The 22,203-nt window shown below is 32.0% G+C and overlaps 1 protein-coding gene across 1 annotated transcript; it reads right to left on the bottom strand.

The window, feature by feature from the left end:
* Positions 1–14,924: 14,924 nt before the first annotated feature.
* APX6 (thylakoid-bound ascorbate peroxidase 6) lies at positions 14,925–21,353 on the bottom strand. The gene is given in 12 exon segments (NM_001247702.2): positions 14,925–15,179; positions 15,451–15,525; positions 17,298–17,402; positions 17,480–17,557; positions 17,655–17,729; positions 18,393–18,479; positions 18,583–18,650; positions 20,374–20,461; positions 20,542–20,642; positions 20,716–20,836; positions 20,926–21,072; positions 21,152–21,353. Coding segments are annotated over 12 exon segments (1,266 nt in total). The 5' UTR covers positions 21,320–21,353; the 3' UTR covers positions 14,925–15,026.
* Between the last annotated feature and the right edge of the window lie 850 nt (positions 21,354–22,203).

Raw genomic sequence — 22,203 nt, 5'->3', positions numbered from 1 at the left:
GTGAAATCAAATGACATCATATGCTTATGAAATCTCAGATACTACTTCCTTGAAGATTGCTTTAGGCCATAAATTGATCTTTTCAATTTTCAAACTTTCTTTTCTTGACCTTTAACAACGAAACCAACTGGTTGTTCAATGTAGATTTCTTCATTTACTTCTCCATTTAGAAAAGCGGTATTCACATCCATTTGGTGTAACTCTAGATATAAACGTTCAACAATAGCTAAAAGTAATTGTATAGATATAAATTTCACAACTGGTGAAAAAGTTTCATCATAGTCTTCTTGAGTAAAACCTTTTGTAACTAATCGTGCTTTATGTATTTCTATTGACCCATCTGATTTATGTTTAACTTTAAGAATCCATTTATTCCCAATAGCTTTACGTTCCTTAGGAAGGTCAATTAGATCCACACTTTGTTAGTTTTCATAGACTTTAATTCTTCTTTCATCGCTTTTAACCATTCTTCCCTTTCAGGTCTTGATAAGGCCTCAATTACAGAATTAGGTTCATCCAATTTGTGGGAGATACCAAGAAACCATAATTTCAATTTCATAAGATCGTTTAGGTACACCTTTTCTTGTACTATTACATATTTGAAGTTTGTATTTCTCTATAGGATTTTGAGATTCATAACTCCCACTTGGACCAGAAATCAAGTTGATCTGACAACATTACGTGATCTTCTGAATTTAATATTTCGTACAGAGCTCAACTTCACCTATTTCACCCTTTTTGGGAAAATCATTTTCAAAAATTTGAAATCTCGTGATATAATTTTAGTAATACTTCTATTCTCCAGTTCATCGATGAACACATATCCTTTAAAGCATTCAGAGTACCTTATAAAGATACATTTCTTTCCTTTTGGACTTAGTTTGCCAAACTCATTGAAACAATTTTTAATATATGCCGCACAACCCCACGATCGTAGATCATTCATGTTTGTTTTATGACCAGTCCAAAGTTCATACGGAGTGGAAGACACTAATTTAGAATGAACTTTGTTCAATATGTAAGCCACAGTTAATAAAGCATCTCCCAAGAAAGATATAGACAAATTGTCTGCGCCATCATTGATCTTGTCATATCTTATAATGTTCTATTCCTTCTTTCAGCTACACCATTTTGTTGAGGTGTATAAGGAGTAGTAAAATGTCTGATAATACCTTTTTCAGTACATAATTCTTCAAATTGTTTTGACAAATATTCATGTCCTTGATCAGTTCTTAAATCTTTAATGATTTTATCTAATTGATTTTAAACTTCATTGAGATATCTTTTAAAGCACTCAAGTGCTTCAGATTTATGAGAAATCAAATAAAAATATCCAAAACGCGTGAAATCATCATAAATATAATGAAATATGTAGCACCAAACCTTGCCCTTACATTCATTGGACCACAAGTATCCAAATGAATTAAGAAGTGGGAACTCAGTTCTCTTAGCCTTTTGAAATGGTTTACGTGTAATCTTTTGAGCAAGACAATTTTCATTAGTTGGCATTTAATTTTGGTGAAAGAACCTAAATGCCTTCTTTTGCCAACATATTCAATCGATCTTGCCCTATGTGACCTAATCTAGCATGACATGTAATAACATCAACATAATTATTACTTGAATAACATGTCATTACACAACAGTTAACATAATAGTCATAAGTTGAAGGATTACAATCTAATACGATAAAACGGTCATAACGAAGTCCAAAACCATATAAAAAATTATCTAGAGTTATTCTAACACCATTACGACTAAAAAACAAATCAAAACCAACGTCTAAAAGAAAATACACATATACTAAGTTTCGTCGACTCTCTGGAGTATATATGACGTCATGCAACATCAAGGAACGGCCATCACTGTAACACTCCGAAATTTTCCATGTAACATTCCCAAAAAAATATTTATCCAGTGAAGATTTCTATTAGGTTTTAAGAATAGGCATTGGGATACATAGGCATCCCAATGCCCAATATTGGGTATGTTAGAGAATATTGGCTTAAGGGTGTTAGCCAATTTCTATGTATTAACAAAATTTAGAATACACCTTGATGTCCAAATGACCCAATCCAAGCTTGTTTAGGAATTGTACCTGCAATGAAGACCGTAGTCTATAATTTGTAATCACTCAGTAAACACATTAGGTACGAGACATCCAAGTGTCAAGCCTAGGTACCATAGCACATAATCATTCAAAATGATCATGTAGATTAAGCAGTGCCCAAGGACATAGTGAGGATCCTTGGGACAACAAGAAGTGAACTTTCCAGAAGTGCACGGTTAGGAAAGTGCACGGCAACACATGTGCTACCAACGGCCGGAGACCAAGCCCAATCGATTCGGTTAGGGAGGTTAAGGGAAAGGCATGCGTCGGGTCCAACCACGTGGGGACAAGCTTCCTAACCAGTCCTAGGCTCTAACTAACTAGCTAAATAACCTAGTACTAACTAAAATGAACTAACTAAGTTCACCCGACAACCTAAGACTTAACTGGGTGAAACTAGCCGAGTAACTAACTACAGAAACATCCTAGTACCTAACCTAGGATGGTCCAAAAGGGTTTGTTATGGTCCTAAAGACTTAAGGGTACTTTAGTAATTACCCTAGGTCACTTAATAATTAAATTAGCAACTTAATTAATTAATTTAATTCCTGGTCAAACCCGAGACCCTTAGTCAAACGCTCTCTTAGTCTTAGACGATTTAGGAGGGGCGTATTGGGTAATTTAAGTGGATAGAGTCTTTAGGGTAATTCATGGGACGACTATATATTGATATTAGGTCAGTTTTAGACCACTTTTAAATGTCCCAAACCAGATCAAAACGAAATTTCATTCTCTCTCAAGAAACACTCTCTTTTCCAAACTCCATTGAAGAACGAGAAAAGCTTAAGGAAGAAGACGAAGGTTTCGAAGTTTCAATCAGATTTCGTGGATTCTTCATCTATAAGGTATGAGTTTTTCACTCTTGGGATTTCTTTATCCTAGAGGTCCTTTCAAGATAAGTTTTCAAGAACTTCAAATACTAGGGTTTTTACTCTACAAAAAAAGGATTTTCTTCCTACCCTAGATTTATGGTTTTCAATGAAAAGTAAATGTTTTCTATATTCAGTTTCGCACGAATTATTGAGAAATTGATTGATGATTTTTGAATGTCGTGTGATACATGATCTTTCTCTATGTGATGGTTTCGAATGGGTTGTTTGTAGTGTTTGATACATGAGCACGTTAGGGGTTAGAATTTAAGGTTTGAATGAACCCTTTAATGACTCGTTTACCTTCTCCTATGCTATGTATTGATCTTGTACATAATTTTATAATGCTGTCCATAGATCAAATTATTTCGTGGATTGAATTTCACTTGACTGTTTACGGTTCCATTGTGTGTGCTCGGGATCACTTCACTCTAGCGCCTCCTCAGTCTTCTTGCATCTTTCCAGCCTTTCAAATTGACTAAGCGCCAAGCCTACTTGTGAAGAGGATATAATATCCTATAATCTATGATAAGTTTGTGATGAAAAACAAATAAAGGTTATTTCAAGAAAAAGGACTTAAGCTAAGCACCGATGAACTAGATATGGGAAGTGTCCTTTTCTTAGCGGGAAGGTAGGTTCACAATGATTCTCATGAGATTGAGTCTGCCATGTAATGTGGACCTATGGGTCTCTAATAAATTTCCTAGTTCTTAAACTATGTTACCACCATAGGATACTAGCTAGTGGATCCAGCTAGAAAGCTATGTCATGAAGGTTTTACTTTGGTCGGTAGACCACCTCTTTTGGTATGGGAAGGACACTGGATTCCATGTTTAGCTCTCATGGTTATGTCGGTTAATGCATATATTCCCTCTTGTAAAACGAAATACAAGTAAATGAACGTTTACTAGGGTGACTGAGGAGTTTTCTTAGTATAGGTAGTGGTATGGGACGCTACCTAGACATTGCACAAGTTGACTTAAAGGAAGTCCTATGAGATTGTTCTTATGTAATATGATAACGTGAAAGGTATGATGTTTATGATTATGATGTTACTTTTATATGAATGTTGGCTATTATGATGAATATTTTATTTGGTTATATTGCTATATGAAGTGATGACTAATTATGTTACAAGTTATATGAAGCAAAGTTTTACTTATGATTTCCTATCTTATCTACTTGGTTGTGTGGGGTTATGGGGGATTCACATGACCATTGCACTTGTAGGTTGGGGATGAGATCATTGGTAAGTGTTTTGTATGTCGAGTTATGTGATTGATTGAATATTAAAAGTTAACATGACTATGATAATATGTCTTTAATTATGATCATGTTTGATGTTAATGAAATCCTTAACTTGTATATGTTATATGGTATGTGCATTGAAGATTTTTATATGACTTAGCATGTTTTCTAATGAAACGATAAATGATTCTTTTTCATGTACGTCCTTATGTGTTATGTGCATATACCCATACTTAGTACATATGGAGTACTAACCTCATTACTTTACATTACTACAACTGTAGGTTCCTACCATTGAAGTTTAAGGAGGTCGATTTGAAGAAGCTTGGAACTCTTTCTCCAAGTCTTGGTAGGTCCTCACATGCGGGACGCTATCATCTATACTCCAGCGTTATGAAGACTTAGTAGTTCTTTGGATTCTTTTGTATTAAGGTCGATATGGCATATTGGCTATTATTGGCTATGTTCAGATTTGCACTCTTAGATGGTTTCTATATATGTGAGACAGTTTTAGAATATCGTATGTTTTTATAAATCTTAAGTATGAAGTCTAAGTATACTTCATTAGTATATTAAAAGTTTTAAATTTTTTGCAAAATTTAATTGTATGATTGTGATGAACGCTAAGAAGAGGCTTGTCTGCGACCTCTAAGAGGTTAACGACACCGGTCACATCTGGGGTCTAGGATCTGGGTGTGACAATCATGCAAGTCCACTTTGCAAGTGCCTGTACCTTTGACTTCAAGCCTAGCATTATTTTCTACGTATATCCATCTTGATTTAGATGAAACTCGACGAAACTCCACAAATGTCTCTCTATCTCGACTTACGTGGTTGGTGGATCTTGAGTCTACAATCCACATAAGATAAGATTCAGTTAGTAAAGAAGTGCTAGAAACATATGTAGCACTTGTAGATGCGTTATTTAGAAATATTACCTTTTTAGGCCCAGTGCATTCACGAGTGAAATGCCCCAACATTTGGCAATTGTAGCACTTTATTTTGCTCTTGTCTCTCTTCTTAAAAAAATGTTTTCCTTTCTTGGAATTTGGTTTATTCTTTTTCTTAGAGGGCCCTTCTCCAGTCTCTTTGTGTTTCCCATTTCTTTTCCAAATTTTCTTGCGCTTAAAACCTGAAGATTTTGTACTACTTGACCTTGCCATAAATGCATTAGAAGCAGCCTTAGCAGCACCAAGACGCTCATTTTCAAGTTCAACATGACGTGCAACATCGGAAAAGGTTTTGATGCTATCATTATGGGTCAAGTTAATCTTCAAATGTTCCCAATTATGGGTAGAGAATGAATTACTGCCTGAACTTTTTGCTCATCTGAAAGAACATGGCCAACACTCTTGAGTTGAGCTACCATGTTTGACATCACCCTAAGGTGTTTTGATATTTTGATCATGACGCTTTATGCAAGTGTTAAATTTGATAGTCAACTGTCGAAGACGGGTAATAAACGTACCCCCACACGTTTCTCGCAGATGTGCGCACATAGCATGAGGAATAGGAAATTCTTCATATTCATGTATGAGGTCATCAACTACAAAACTAACTATTATTCCACGTGCAGTGGAGTTAGCCTTCTTTCAAGCTTTGTAAGCTTTAAGATCCCTCCTGTGTTGTGTAGTATTACTCTCTTCTGGTTCATTACAAACATGGTTTATACTTTTCCAAACATTTTGCTCTTCCAGTACATACCACATTTTACGACTTCAGATGTCGTAATTATCACCGTTAAGTTTTTCACCTTTGTTTAAGTCAGCAATGATACTTTTTGATGTCATTTCTGTTATTGACATATAATTAGGCAAGAATTTTAATCAATAAGCATGTGACATACACATTCAAGCAAATTATTTCTCATAAAGATTTTATATTTAATGTAAAATCGAAAAGATATGTATACATCCAATCATCATCTACAAATTAAATATTTAATCAAAATTCAAATCTAATTTCTTAATGTGTATAACTTATATATTATAGACTTTGATAACAAGGAATTTTAAGTTTATAGCATAATTTGAGATTAGTACAAACTACACAATTCATATCTTGAAAAAAACAATAAGCAACTAAAGATTACAAGTAATTCAAAGACTGAAATCCTCCCAGAAATCTTCAAGACAACTAATATAAACCCTAAAAGGTTGACTGGGCCATATGTCATGATAAACATCAGTCAATCTACTACCTCAAGGTTCACAGAGAGCATTTGTTAAATAAACTAAGGCTCTCCAATCTAAAATCTCCTTATAAATAGCCAGTTCATCCCATTTTATTTCAAAAATATGAATAAAATCACATGCTGACACATTAGGGGACATCTTCAATGACTCAAATTCTTTAAGTTTTCTCTCTTTTTCTCTTTGAATGGCCCTTAGGTTTCTTGAAAGATTTTGTGTCACCCTTGGGACACCAAATCTGTATGATTTCACCCCCTCAAAAACATGTCTTACTACGGCTTACTCTTCTATCTTGTCCCTTTGCTTGACTTTGAAAACTCCCACTTGGAGTAGTTTGAACATGTTCCAGTTCAGCCATATCTGAAATGGGAAGTAAACAAAAAATATGGTTAACACCATTTAATGTGACAACATATGTCGCAATTTTTTTTGTAAAAGACAAGGAAATGTTCAAGGAATGTAAGGATTAAACTAATTTAAAATTATAATCTAGTAAAGTGATCATTATTCTTTATTAAATAAAGAAGATTACTCATGGCCTTAAAAAAAATTGAATCACATCTTGTTTGACCACTTGAGAAAACCTTTGTTAAATTAAATACTAAAATGAATACTTTATTTTTTGAAAAAAATACTACAAAACCATTGTTTTTTTCATAAAATAATAATACTTTTTTATTCCAAAGAAAATGGTATAAATATTTTACTAAACAAAATTTGATCATCTTATTTTTTTTTTCTTTTTAATTCTTAATAGAAAAGGACAAAAGAAATCCAATTTTTCCTTTTATTTATTTATTAATTTGAATAGGTGACCATCCCTCATTCTTCTTGATCTTTGCAGAAAAAGACAAAAAATCTAAAAGAAAAAAAACTTACACGTTCCAAAAGAAAAGGAAAGAAAAAAGTGTGTGGGACCATTTATTTTTCCTTTTCTTTTCAATTTTCAATAAAAAAGAGTATTATTGTCCCTTAAACTCTTTATTATTTTTTTTTTTTAAAGAAACAATGACTTTTTCAAGTCCTTATCCAACTCAAACTCTTTCTCTTTTTCAACATTTTTATTTAGATTCAAAAACATCAAAAAGAAAATAAACAGATAAAAAAAAAACTTCACGTTTCATTTATAACAGAGAAAAAAAATATTCTCTATACTAAACAAAAAAATAAATTGAGCATATTTGATTGTTTCCCCAACAAAATATAAAAGAGATCCCATCGTCAGAGTACCAAGTTGAAGAATTGAAGATATGTTCTTAGATTTACAATCACATTCAATTTTTCTTTTAACTTATGAATTAAACGTCACCATAGTTTTAACGGATCTTCATATAAATATTCTTGACACAAGATATATGTATATATATTTTATAACACATAATCAGTACATAATTTCAATTACAATATCTTGGAGCATTAAATCGTGGCTCTGATACCAATGAAATAATTTAAACATAATTTAGTACAAGATTTCTGTACCTTTGATTGTTGCAGCGGAACGAAAATTCACGAACTGAATAATTTGCTCCAAAACCTTCTTTGAATCACTAGGAAACAAAGATAGTTTTCACAAACTAAATGTTTTTATTGTGTTTTTAATCTAAACTTTAGAGGTTTTTGTTGTTCTTCTTAGATTTTCTTTCTGAAGCGTTTAAGTAAAAAGAAAAGAAAAAAATAATTAATTTAAAAAGGTGTGATTATTAACGTTGGAACACTTACATACACCCTTTTTTAAAATTAATACTTATCTTTTTCTCCTTTCTTTTATTATTATTATTTTTATTTAGAAAAAAATTATTGGGTTTGTTCGGGTCGGGTTGATCCACATAGGCGACCCAAACCCAAAACTTACATTTGGGAATGTTACTATAATCAATTGAACTCAACCAATGGTATGGACCTTGATACTTTTCCCGGTGATTCTTAGGTGGCTTCTACATTGCCATTTAAGTTAAATACACTGAAAGAGTAAGACAAGGAATGGATCTAGCTCATCTTGCTATCGACGAATACAACAAAGAGTTTATGCTTTATAAGTACAAGTTTTTGAAGATTGAGAAATTAAACGAACATCTGTCAGGATATATGGAATATTTTATGACTTTTTTCAAGTTTAATTGTTGCAAATTATGAGTTAGATTTAAGTTAATTAGACGCTATGCTTTATATTAACGAGTTTCAGCTATTAATGGAAGCAAATTGAGATATAATGAACTACTAAACCTTAATAAGTTATTTTTGGAGTTTTCTTTAATTAATTGGTAGTTCTGTAATGTTCATTAATTTAAACAAATATAATCAGACCTATGTACAATAAAGTAGTATAAACGTACTTCTCAATAACGTTTCATATAATATTTTATTCAAAAAAATTTAATCACAAAAAGACAAAAATTTGTCAATAAAGATTTATAAGTCGTTAGTACAAAAAGACAAAAATATTGTCAGTAGTAACATTGAGGAACGTTTTACAGGTAAAACGTGGCTCACGATAACGTTTCTCTAGAATTATCAAAATTAAATTGCAATCTCGTACATGCCCCATTCAAAAACTATGCAATATAATGTAAATCTATTGACGTTACTCAGTGACAGTGAATTGCAAGACACAATACAATGTGAATAAAATGATAGAAAAGTCATTGCTAACTAACTCTAGAGGAGGTTTAGAGTCTATACTGAATGATTTTATTATAGTTTTGTTTTTAACTTCTTTTAATCACAATAATAAATCTTTTGAAAGACTGAAGCATTTGTAGTATATTTTTAATGTGATTGCAGGTTGTTGATCAACTTTTTTCAATTTATTATATATATATATTATGATGCTCATTTTGCATTGATGCCAACAGTTTATTGAATCAAATGGATAATTTAGCGAACTAGTAAAAAAAATCAACTTATTTAGTGATAATATTCATACTTTAATAATATAGTAAATATGTCAAAAATGTCATTATTTTAAAAATAAATTATTATTATGATATTATTAATATTTTCTCTCTCATTATTTACACGCTTTTTTCTCTCTCATAGATTACACATTTTCCTATATTTATGTAATTGGATAGATATTAATGTCATTTTAATTGTTCTCTCTCTTTTCTTACGCTTATCAATTTCTCTCTCTAACTTTTTTCCTAATCAAATCCCTAGTTTTTTTCTATCTCTTTTCTTATGCTTCTTTTCAATTTCTCTCTCTAACATTCTTCCAAATCAATTCCACAGATTTTCGATTCAATATATTAACATTGATTTGGGTATTATGTTTTTCATATTCCTTATTTATTTACTTACTGATTTTAGTGTTATTTTTTTATTTTTTTTGTTTTATTGTTGTTTTTAAAACATTTTTTAGGATTTGAGAATACATAATTCTCTCTTCAATGGACACTTTCAAGAGAGTTATTAGAGGTATTGGACAAAATAATCAAAGTTCTTCTGATTTTTCATCATTTAATTTTTTTCACTCAAGAATTAAACAACAATGTAGGTTCCGCTTCTAAATCTAAGGAGGATATACGACGGGAAAAAATGTCTGAATCTGTCGATGTGCAAAATCCCACACAAATTCATAACCATGAAGTTGAAGAAGACCAATTTGTTAGAGAAGATGCTTTTTTTTCATGTTCTGTGTCTTGCAGGTTTAGTTTAATTTGTTTAGTAATTTTTAAGATTCAAAAAAAATACATGTTACAGTGCGTTTGGAAGTGTATATGGAATTTTTATTATGTTATAGTTAGTATTTATTTTTGTATTTCATATATTTATTGTATTTTGTGTTTTGTTTTTTTGTGTGTATTAGTATGTCAATGTAACACATTTTATGAGTTTGATTGTGTATTTACTATTATCGAAAATAGATCTGTAAGTGTATATGAAATTTTTACTGTTATAGTTATTATTTATTTTTGTATTTTCATAGTTTAAATATTTTTTATATTCACTGTTATAGTTAGCATGTATTTTTGTATTTCATATATTCATTGTATTTTGTGTGTGTAAGTTATGTCAATATAACACATTTTATGAGTTTGATTGTGTATTTACTATTATCGAATATATTTGTAGGTGTATATGGAATTTTCATTCTGTTGTAGTTATTATTTCTTTTTGTATTTCATAGTTTTAATGTTTTTTGTGTTCGTATATTTGGAAGTGTATATTGAATTTTCTTGTTGTTTTAGTCCGTATGTATTTTTATATTTCATAGTTTTATTGTATTTTGAATCCATAGATTTGGAATTGTATTTCATATATCTAATTCATTTTGTATTCTGTTTTTTTTTTTGTGTGTGTGATAGTTATGTCAATGTACCACAGTTAATATTTATTTTTGTATTTCATAGTTTTAATGTTTTTCGTATTCATAAATTTGGAAGTATATATTGAATTTTGATACTGTTTTAGTCAGTATGTAATTTTATATTTCATAGGTATATTGTACTTTTGTATCTATATACTTGAAATTGTATATTATATATATCTAATGTATTTTGTATTCTGTTTTTGTTTTGTTTTGTTTTGTGATAGTTATGTCAATGTACCACATATTAGTAACCATATATATTTTTTATTTCTCACATTGATACATATTCAGTAAATTAAGTGCACATTTACATTTTTTATTTGTTTTTTTTGTTCGTTACGGTATGTTGTTGTAACTGTGTTGATGTTTTATTTATTATCATGTTTTTTTGTTGTGTTATTTTAGTATTTTTTCATTGTTTTGAATTCAATATGCCAGAGGACTTCTTATGCTTGCAAAAAAACTACCAAAAAATGCACCCCACATTCACTGTATAGTAAACCAAGACATTAAATCTCAGTTGACTGATAAGCCTACACCAGAGAAGTATAAACAGTTTTGAGAGAGTACGTGTTTTGGTCTGTATATGAAAATCAGAAAATGTGTTGCTCAAGATCAAATTCACAGGTGTTGTATGTCACTAGAAGTAGAAGCTAGTAGTAAGCAGTCTCTTGTAATCAAAGTTAATGGAGCTATTTTAAAGTTCACAATTAGGACGTTTGCGGTCATTATTGGATTAAACTGTGTTGGTGTTGTAGAGGATTTCAAGTTTAACACAGAAGAACCTAATCAACTTATTCTTCAATACTTTGGTGGTGATGAGATCATACGTAGATCTGATTTGATCAATAGGTTCAATGATAAAGTTTGAATTGACAATGATGATGATGCGATTAAGTTTGCAATATTATATTTCATTCATATGTTTGTGTATTCTGGCGAGAATAGATCATTGTGAATTCCTAGAATTCACTTTGATTTGGTTGCTACAAAGTATCAATAAGGTTTTGACTACTGATAGTCAATATTATAGAATATGTGGTATGCTTGTTGTCCTTCAAATATAGATATATGAGTGCATGGGTAAGCGTCTGACGAATTCCAAATAAAAAATATAAATGTGCACTTAATTTACTGAATACTTATCAATGTGAGAAATAAAAAACACATATAGTTACTAATATGTGGTATATTGACATAACTATCGCAAAAAAAAAAACAGAATACAAAATACATTAGATATATTAAATATAATATAAAATTCCAAGTCTATAGATACAAAAATACAATATACCTATGAAATATAAAAATACATACTGACTAAAACAGTATCAAAATTCAATATATACTTTCAAATTTATAAATACAAAAAACATTAAATGACTCATTTTGCAGATAATACAGTTACTTAACTCAGTACTGACTAATGGTGCACTAATAACTAATGTTTGGTTATCAATAGTACTTCCTCCATTTATACTACACATGTCAATATCTTCTTCATACTGATTTCTACAATTTATATCACAGTCGTTCACAAATACAGTTACACAAATGGGGTACTTTGCAAATTCTCGAGCTTCTTTCTTCAATGAGACATATGCTCTCATTCCCATATCGTTGTGCATCTCCAAAGGTGCAATGATACCTTCTATTTTATACTTAAGTTTTAATCTGTTATACCTCAAATCTACCCCAATCTGCTTAGCAACTTCATCAACTAAATCTTTATACGATGCATATTCTTTAATCATAATTGCCTCAGTTGTGTAATCAACATAGCAATTATCTTCAGTCCAATGTCCAAAATGCTTTATTATAAAACTAATGTTCCGCATATATGCTTTGTAGTAAAAAAAAATCATAGTCAATACTAGATACGAAAATAATGACATTACTATTAATTTGTATCAAGAATACAAAACAATAAAGTTACAATAGTAATTCAAATATACAATTCGAACATTATTCCTTGTCTAAACTTTTATGCATCACATACATATTTTGTTGGATATATAATTTTTTATACAAAAGTTGCAAAACAAATTCAAATCAGAATACTCTTTATTTTAACAATATATCAGTACATCTGGATTCGGAAAAAAAAATGTCAACAAACTCAAAAAAAATAAAGATAATTTCATTGATTAAAATACATAATAATTCAAAACGCAAATACGTATGAATAATTATTATACAAACAAAATCGCATCAAATCACAATCAAATACAAAAAATATAAGGATTAATTAACTAAAACATATCTGACTTTCGACTTTTCTATTGTGTTTATTTTCCAAAAATCTTTTACCCAGTTTATTCTCCAAAACATAAATCTCGCAGGATTTTTTTTTTTGATGACATCATGAATAATGGACAGATATATAGTTCAGCTTTTCATTAAGTTGTAACTGATGTTGAGAGTTTTAAATTTCTGTTACTTTTTATAATTTTTCTCTCCCCTAAATAGCTCCTGTTTGTTATTTAAATTATGTATTCTTTTTAATTAAACAAAATAATTAAAATACATAACAAGGTAAAATTTTGCAGTATCACTAAATATTGAAAGTATTGACACTATACCCTATTAAATACTAAAATAATGACATTTTTAAAAAAAAATTCCCAAATCAAATTATGAATGGAATCACAAAAATAATAACTTTTTCCAAATTTAATTGCTGCAAAATCATGGGCGGGCCACGTTGGATCATTTGAACCCCCTCAATAACAAATAAAAATAGATGGTAAAAATAGATGGCTCAATGGTAAGACCCTTGAATATTAAGCTGCACGCCCTAGGTTCGAATCGCTGCAACAACATTTATTTATTTTCCTTTATAGTTTCAGTTTATTTTTGTTTAAGAAAATCAGTTCTACTTTTCAAGCATTTTTTATTTTTAAAACGTGCCAAAAGTGTGGTTTTAAACCCAAAATGAATTCAAAGGTCCTTTCGAAAGACTTATTTACATGTTTATATTTTTATTTTTCGAACATTCTGAACGAAAATTCTAGGTCCGCCACTGTGCAAAATACTCCCTCCGTCCATGATTGTTTGGCAAAATTAATTGTCAATTTAAATAATCAAAGAAACAATTAGTCACCTTTTTCCAAATTTGCCCTTAATAAAGTGTAGTTCAATTAAAAAGTTATGTAGACTTTTGATATTTTTGATATAATAGAGTTATATTAGTTAAATACACCTTTTATTAAATTTTTCTTGAGGGATGTGCATGACCTTAACATAACAAACAATTGTGGACGGAGGAATTATGAGTTAGATTTAAGTTAATTAGTCATTGATGCTTTATATTAACAACTTTGAGTTATTAATGAAAGCAAATTGAGATATAATGAACTACTAAACCTTAATAAGTTATTTTTGGAGTTTTCTGTAATTAGATATTTTTTTCGTCCGGTATTATTTGTCATGGTTTCTATTTTTAGAGTCAACTATAAAAAATTTGACTAACATTTTAAGATGTATTTTTTCATCATATTGATATGCAAAAAATTGCAATTTATAGTACTTTTCATATAGTTTTAGAATATTCATTCAAAACTAATTTAATTACTCTCTATATCTATAGTTTGATAATTACAATTCATAGCTACATGTTATAAGAAGGAGAGAGGGATTGTATATATACATCGGTTAGATAATTATTTATTATACATATGTATTTGTATATATGGCAAGCGAGATAAGGAGAGGAAGGAAACAGGCGAGCGAGGTGGCTGGTATATGTATATCAATCGTATATTATAACTATGCATTTGTATATATGACAAGCGAGATTGGGAGGAAGAACAGAGGCAACGAGATTGAGCCAGAGAGGAGAGAGGCGAGCGAGAGAGTGGGAGAGAGGTGAATTATATGTATATCATTAGATAATTGTATATTATACATATGTATATGCATATTCTGGCAAATTACACATACAAATGTGACTCATTATACAAATTCGAAGTCATTCCACATAATTTATGATAATGTTAGCAGTGACAATTATAGCAAACTATAGTTATGATGAGTAATTAAGTAGTATAAATTTATTTAACAACGTAATTTTCCCTTAATTTAAACATATATAATCTGACCTATGTACAATATAATGTAAATCTATTGACGTTACTCAGTAAGAGTGAATTGCAAGGCACAAAACAATGTGAAGAAAATGACAGAAAAGCAGAGTGTAAATTTCAAATTTAGCATATATGACTGGCAAAATTTTCATTTACACTAAAAATGCTGATATAAAGCGCACAAAATACCTAAAAGATCAAACTAAAGCCATCTTAGTTTCCAAGCAAATATGTCAAAATTGCCAAAACACCAATCACAATTATGATATTGAGAAAATAGTTCGTCGGGAGAGGCTTATCTGGGGTTCCTCCCAAGCCTTCGTATTCTGCTCGAATCTTTTGTTTCATAGCATCCGAGAGCTCTCTCTGCAATTCAAATAGGCAAGACTCGTTGAACTTATTTCTCTCATTTCATTAAACTAACAATTTTACGTTTGAATGCAAAATTTTGGTAATAGCTTGGTCTTGGATTTTATTAAATGAAATAGCAGAACTAAATATGATAAGTTGTATTTAATCCTGCAGCAATCAGAGATGTAAAATTTAAACTGAACGTATCTCCCCAGGAATTAAAATGCAAGTGTGGAACTTTAACTAATTAACAGAAGGAAAATGTAGTAAGCAATTTAAAATTTACCTTTCCAGTTGAGTATTTTGCTGCCACGAACTTCTCTGGTTGAACTTGTGTAGGATTATTGTCTATTGAGAAACCCTGTCCAAGAAAATTGCTAAAATTAGTCAAAGAGTTGCACAATCATTGCTGTATTATACAGTTGGAGATAAATTATCTTGTTTTTTTGTAATGGAGTAAGACAGTAGGGCCTTGTCCCAATAACCATAGAGGGAAAAACAGACTATTTGAAGGAGGTGGCGTGAAGAAACCAGTATTTATCATGCAACTGATTAACAAGCTAACGCTCACAAGGCACATCGGAATTTGTGGATTGGGTGAATGTACACAGAAAAAAAAACGAGTTTTACATGGAAATGGAAGTACTTGAGTGATTAATGAAAATTTTAGTACAGAATCAAAAGTTGCCTTACTTTACAGTCAAATGAATGAATGTTCTGGAAGACATATTAGGGTTGCTTTGACTATCAACTATCTCGTAAATACTCTGATGAGTATAAGTACTTGAAAATCGAACTAGAGTACAAGTGCAAGCGCTGAAAGTACTCATACAAGTCCAGACAGAAAATGAGTTGATTTCAGTTACATACAATTTGTACTATCTTAAGATTTGTTAAGTTTCAGAGAATTTCATAGGTTTCTACAACCAAGTTCATATTTTGAGAAGAAATTGAAACTCTTGGGTGTCAAGCATGCTATGATCAAGCAACAATTTCACTCAACTTTTAAGAATTCACTAAAATATATCTGTGAGAGTTACTTAGCAGTATTCAGAGCTTGAAACCTAGATTTTAATGTGTCGAATGGTTTGTCAATGACAACCCTACACGTACATGTGGTAAAATTATTGAAGGTGTAGAATATTAGCAGAAGGTTAGTAGTTAGGTGCTGCACAACCATCAAAATGATCCCTCTGAAAATCAGTGCCTAGGTGCTAAGGAAGAAATGTGTGGTACTCAAAAATCTGCCTAAGAAAGTTTAAGACAAAGTTAGGTGCTCCAACTTTCGCATCAGGTGATGTTTGGCATTTCAAAATTTCCAAGTTGCTGTTCCATTACTTAACTAGGAGAAATCAAGCAGGGTCTGGGAAACTTTTTTTTTTTGGCAAGGAAATGAAGTAAAGAAAGGAATTCTTAAACTGAAGTCTGCTTTGACAAAGTTTTTCTTCTTGGTGGTTTAGGTATAATTACTGAAAATCTACTTGTTTTTTGAGTTTTAATATGATGGAAACTTGCGACTGAACTTGGAAAAAGGGAATAGGTCTGACTAGGATTGAATACCATAAGTCAAAAGCGCTTAAATGTAAATTGAATTGTGAAGGAGCATACCAAGTCTGCCTTATGCAATCACAAATAGGGTCGTTACAATGGATTCTCTTCATCAGTATTAGGAGATATCTGGTCCTAACACTTTACACTAAGAACAAATCCCATAGTATTAACATCTGTCCTTGGCTTAATCCCTGATAAGTTTTAGTCAAAGCTAGTTTGGCTGAACAAATCAAAGAAGTTCCAATCTTGGTATTTATCAAGTGATTGGTGCAAATTCTCTGTCGGACGGTAATTATATTCATTCTATATAACTAGTCAGGACGCTATATTTGCATGTTGTGCTGGAAAGCAAAAATAGACAGGTAGAAGGAGCTCATAACGACACAAGGACATCTATATTTAGATTTCACACAAACAGGAATCAACTAAAAAATGGTGATAAGTGTTCATCCAGCTACTTCTTAAATGTTTAGATGAATGTGCAACAAGACTCCATTAGAAACTCACTTACAGCTCATATAGAAATAGAGATGCAAGAAGTATGATTTATTAACAGAAGAAAAAATATTTCTGCTGACAAACCTCAGGCGGATCAAATTTAGCACCAAGGTTGCTCAGTTTGGCATGGGCTTCCGCGTAATCTTTGAAAAATACATCTTGATTTACAGCATACTTCTCTGCATATTCCTGCAAGCATGTAAGTTGTTAGAGAAGCAAAATTAGTTTGCATTGACAATATTATGAAGTTGTACTCTCTTTTCCACCTTAAATGAAGAATCTTCAAAAAGAACAGCATCTGTAGGCAAAACTAGTAGATCTTCATCTCTTTGTTCTTTAATGTCCTAACATCAATTCAAATTTAGAATAATAAGCAACAATTCATCAAGTTTCATCAGACCTCAGAGCCTATGAGTCTTGGCGATTTTCATCATACAGAACCTTAAAGTAGGAATTGTCAAATTTCAACCACTGCACAGTCCATGATTGTCCTCCAGGGCTTCCTGGTCCATCTTTCTGTAATGCAGACAAATCAGCTTATAAAGTCAGATTTGTTAATATGCAAGAAACATAATCATATTATTGCACACAGGCTCGTAGCAGATATCTGGTTTTTATTAAGATTTGTAAAGAAACAAAAGCACCATGGTACAGACCATAGAGGAAAATCAAGACATGAGAAACTAATAGTAATTGACTGAACAATAGAGATGGAAATTGCAAAAGACTAACCTTATGCATTAGAAATTATAGGAAATTAGGTTCCAATCACACATCCCCTCAGTAGATCCTATTTCCATACGAAGGGCTAAGTGAGAATATCATTCAAATTAATTTGAGGAAAATGTGTTCTGATAACAAAGTCCAAACATTTCATTTAATTTTAAGAGGACGGGTTTAGAATAATGATTCTTAGACAACTAACAGCATAATTATGTCTATCTTTGACACATAAATACAAAGATGTTTTTTCTGTTTTGAGAATGGTATAATACAAAGAAGCAATTTGAGTTATGCAGCATGCTTTTTAACGGACATGATTCCTCAATTGGTCAGTCATCTTTATAGATTAACATTACAGCTGGAAAAAAGTAAGTCAGAACAGAAACTAGCAAAATTGCCTCAAAAGTACAACAATTTACAATTAATGATAATATCAAGTAGAGAGGAAATGGATACCGTGTATCTTGTTTCTGGCTTGCCCCAACCACTACGCTCTGGTCTGGATCTCCCCAAAGTGTGTGCCCCAGAAAGTGCAACAATTTCCTAGAAAACAAAAACTCACTAGTGAGAAGCGTACATCGGGCAAGGAAGTTGAGATCATTGATGAGATGAATTTGAATTAGAGAACTACTTTGACGAATGTTACCTTATCATTTAGTCCCATTCTGTAGAAGACATCTCGCAAATGAGATGAAGGGTTAGGGGGGCCAGCATCTAATTAATAAGATTAAGTTAGTTATATATATTTATTAAAGCAAATGGAGGATAATTATGCAATAGGAGACTGTTAGACAAAATGCAATGCAAAGGGTTAGACTCTTCAAATATGAAGGATTAGAAAAAGGAAGTCACGGTAGACCATCTAAGACATACAACATACTGCAAATGGGTATACAGGGGTCAGGGATCCGCTTCTATTACAACCTGAATAATCCAAACTCCAAAGCAATTCAGAACATCGTATAGGCGTTTATTTAGGTATAAAAAGAAGATAGTAAGCTAAATGGTTATATAAGATACTAAAGAAAAACAACATGATAACAATAAAGCTGCTTGTTTGACACGAGAAACAGAAGAGGATCGACACCAAGTGGATTCCAATCTTTAAGTAAAAAATGTCTAAATGCCAATATTTTACAATTGCAAACTGAAAAGTGTAACTACTTTTCAGTGGACAGAATATTATCTCAATGTTACAGACTACGTTATTCCCTAAGAGAAGAGTACCAGTTTGAGATGGACAACCAGAGGTTATTGTTAAGAGATGAACACTTGGTATAACTCAGCACAAAAGCTAGCTCATGAGGCGAGAGATGCCCAAGACGAGATAAGGAGACCCCCACTAATGTCGGACTCTTACCATCTCCCCTCCCCTTCCATTCAAACATATGGAGTATAGACTATATAAGGAGCAGACAACCCCTTTGCGCCCCAATGTGGAATTCTAACAGCTATATATCCTCAAATTTGCCACATGGTAGGATGCTAATCCAAGATAACAAGAGTTGGATGACATAGAATTTCTTGGAGTGCAGAATTGGAGGCATGCAGCCGCATAGTATGATGATTAATAGCATTGTAAATTTAAGTTACTTGCATAACTATAAGATAAATGAAGTGAATGTTTTGACCTCTATATGGTGTTTAAAAGGCTCTGAAGATCACAAGTCATACCCTGTGGATGCAGGTTTATCGCACCTATTCAAGTTTGCTGATGTACTTTTTAAAGAGTACATCTGGACTTGAATTGAAAAAACGTTGGCTAGATAGCTTTGCAATTAGGAACACATAATTTTGTCTTAAACAAATTTAGCAGTGTTTGGCAATTCCTCTGGCATCAGCAAAGACCAAGGTATTTATGGTGATCTCTCTTTTTTTCCATTAAATAACAGATGTACATTATTCTTTTAATCTCCATAATTGGATGAACCTTCAGATAAAAGAAAAAAGTTTTAGCAGTCTCTTACCAAACTTACACCTTGTGCAAACCAATTGAACTTCACTAATCACTAGGTCTCAACGACAATAAGGAAAAAATAGCTTTTTATGAAATCGTTGGCTCTGCAGGAGTCCATTAAATACTAAACACTGGGATAAAATTCATTCAATATTCTCCTGATCATTAGTTTTCATGCATGATAACCTAAGCAAGAACCCTTCAAGGTGGCCCAGTGGTTTGAGCTTGGGACATCCATGTTGGAGATCTCAAGTTCAAAACCCCTTGCCAGTGAAAGCAAGGGGTTTGCCTTCTGGGTCGAGCTCGCTGCACCAGGCTTGCCTAGTGCGGGTTACCTCTCCTATGTGGTTTGCGAGCTATTGCATAGGAGCAGGGGTTTTACTCTGTAGGCACCCAAAAGGTAGCGGCTGCGGGTTTCCCTTATCATTAAAAAAAATAACCTAAGCAAAGAAAAATAGATAACAGCTAAAAATCTCTCACCAGGAAGCCTTCCCTCTTCTGGACATTCATCAGGTCCAGAAACATCTATTCTCCCATATTTCATGGGAATTTTCGGGCCTCTAGCCTCCTGTAAGTTTTGAAAAGCACAAAAAATTTAGTGTGTGAATCCACTTTCAGGCACACACAAAAGCCAAAACTAGTAACGACCTCAATGGCAGTGGCACTGGCCAACTGAAACAAGTCAGCATATGTCACACCAGCATATTTGTCTTTGATTGGCTGGAGAAGTTTCAGTGCATTAACAAGTCCTGAATTGCAAGCTTGTCAACCAAAAATAAACACTAAGCAAGCAAAAAGTATAACAAGACATTGAATATTTACCAGCATTTGCTCCATGTTTTAGTTCAACTTCGAATCTTAAGCTCCCATTAGCTCCACCTCTTTGAGGCCAGTCCTCGATATTCTTATTATAAGTTCCAGCATCATGCCAGCCCAAGCGAACCTAAAATAGGTAAAAGGAGGGAAGAGCATATAGGTTCAAATTTCAATCCTCGCCTTATTTAGTAAAGAGAATGAAAGAAAAAAAATTACCAAAATAGGATGACAGAATGTGGTCTTCAACAGCTCCTTAATGTCCTCTCTTGCACTTTTCAACTGATCGGGATCAGAAGCAGCGCATTTCGGCGAAGCAAATGTACTGAATCTTCCACTAGAAGTTGTTCCAATCAATGATCGTTTCTAAAAGAAAACAAAATTGAGTTCAAAACGAGAATATAGAAGAAAAAAAAATAATAACTAAAGGAGAAGAGCAATGAACCTGGTAGCGGAATATGTGGGGAAGGAGAGGAGATGATCGAATGCATTTAAGAGAAGAAGAAGAGGAGGAGGAGAATGAAATGGCAAGTCTCGCCGTCGTGGAGGCGGATATGGCGGCGATGGTGGCGGAGGGGAGGAGATGAGAGGTGGCGCCTGTGAGGGAAGTCATTGGGTGAATGCTAGTGACCGAAGAGAGATAATGTTGGCCAGCAAATTAGTTCCATCAGCTCTCATTTGAATGGCTAATGGCAGGGGTGTGAAAAAATCGAACCGATCAATAAATCGAACGATAAAATGTTATTAGGTTATTGTTATTGGGTTATTGAGTTTTTAATGGGTTTAGAAAAAATAATTATTGGGTTATTGGGTCGGTTTCGATTTTTCCTATTGGGTTATTGGGTAAATCAATAACCCAATAAGACGATAGTTATTTACTACTTTACCCTTCCTCAATATTAAATATACATAATTTAATATATAAATAGATTCAATATTAGTTTTTCAGGCTATGTGATTTTTTGGTTAGGAAATTGATGAGAACTTTGTTGTTTATCTGGTGGATCAAGCAACTGTTCAAGATTGTCTCATTGAAATATTTTATTTTAGTTTTAATTCTAGTTCGTAATTATAGGCGATAGTTTTTGCAAGTTTGTGAATGTTAGTAATTTGATCAACATTCAAAATTTTCTATTATGTTTTGGCGGTAAGTTGGTAACATGTAATTATAACATACGTACTATTATATATTATTTGATCGACATTTTCTTATTGGATTAATCGAAACCGAATCGATAACATCAAAAACCGATAAACCGATAAAAAATTTCTTATTGGTTTGTTATTGGGTTAACATATTTTAAAATCGAAACTGATTAACCGAACCGATTATATGTAAAACCGAACCGAACCGACCGATGCACACCCCTAGCTAATGGTCCCCCCTTGCAAAAAGTTGAAAGAATTATTCGAAAACTTACGTAAATATACTATATTTAAAAAAAATATTTATCATTTATAGTAACTTTTTTATATATATTTTATCCCATTTAACAT

Source organism: Solanum lycopersicum, chromosome 11 (genome assembly GCF_036512215.1).
Source record: "Solanum lycopersicum chromosome 11, SLM_r2.1".
NCBI lineage: Eukaryota > Viridiplantae > Streptophyta > Magnoliopsida > Solanales > Solanaceae > Solanum > Solanum lycopersicum.
Note: the sequence above shows the minus strand (reverse complement) of the source record. Positions and strands in the feature narration are given on the sequence as shown.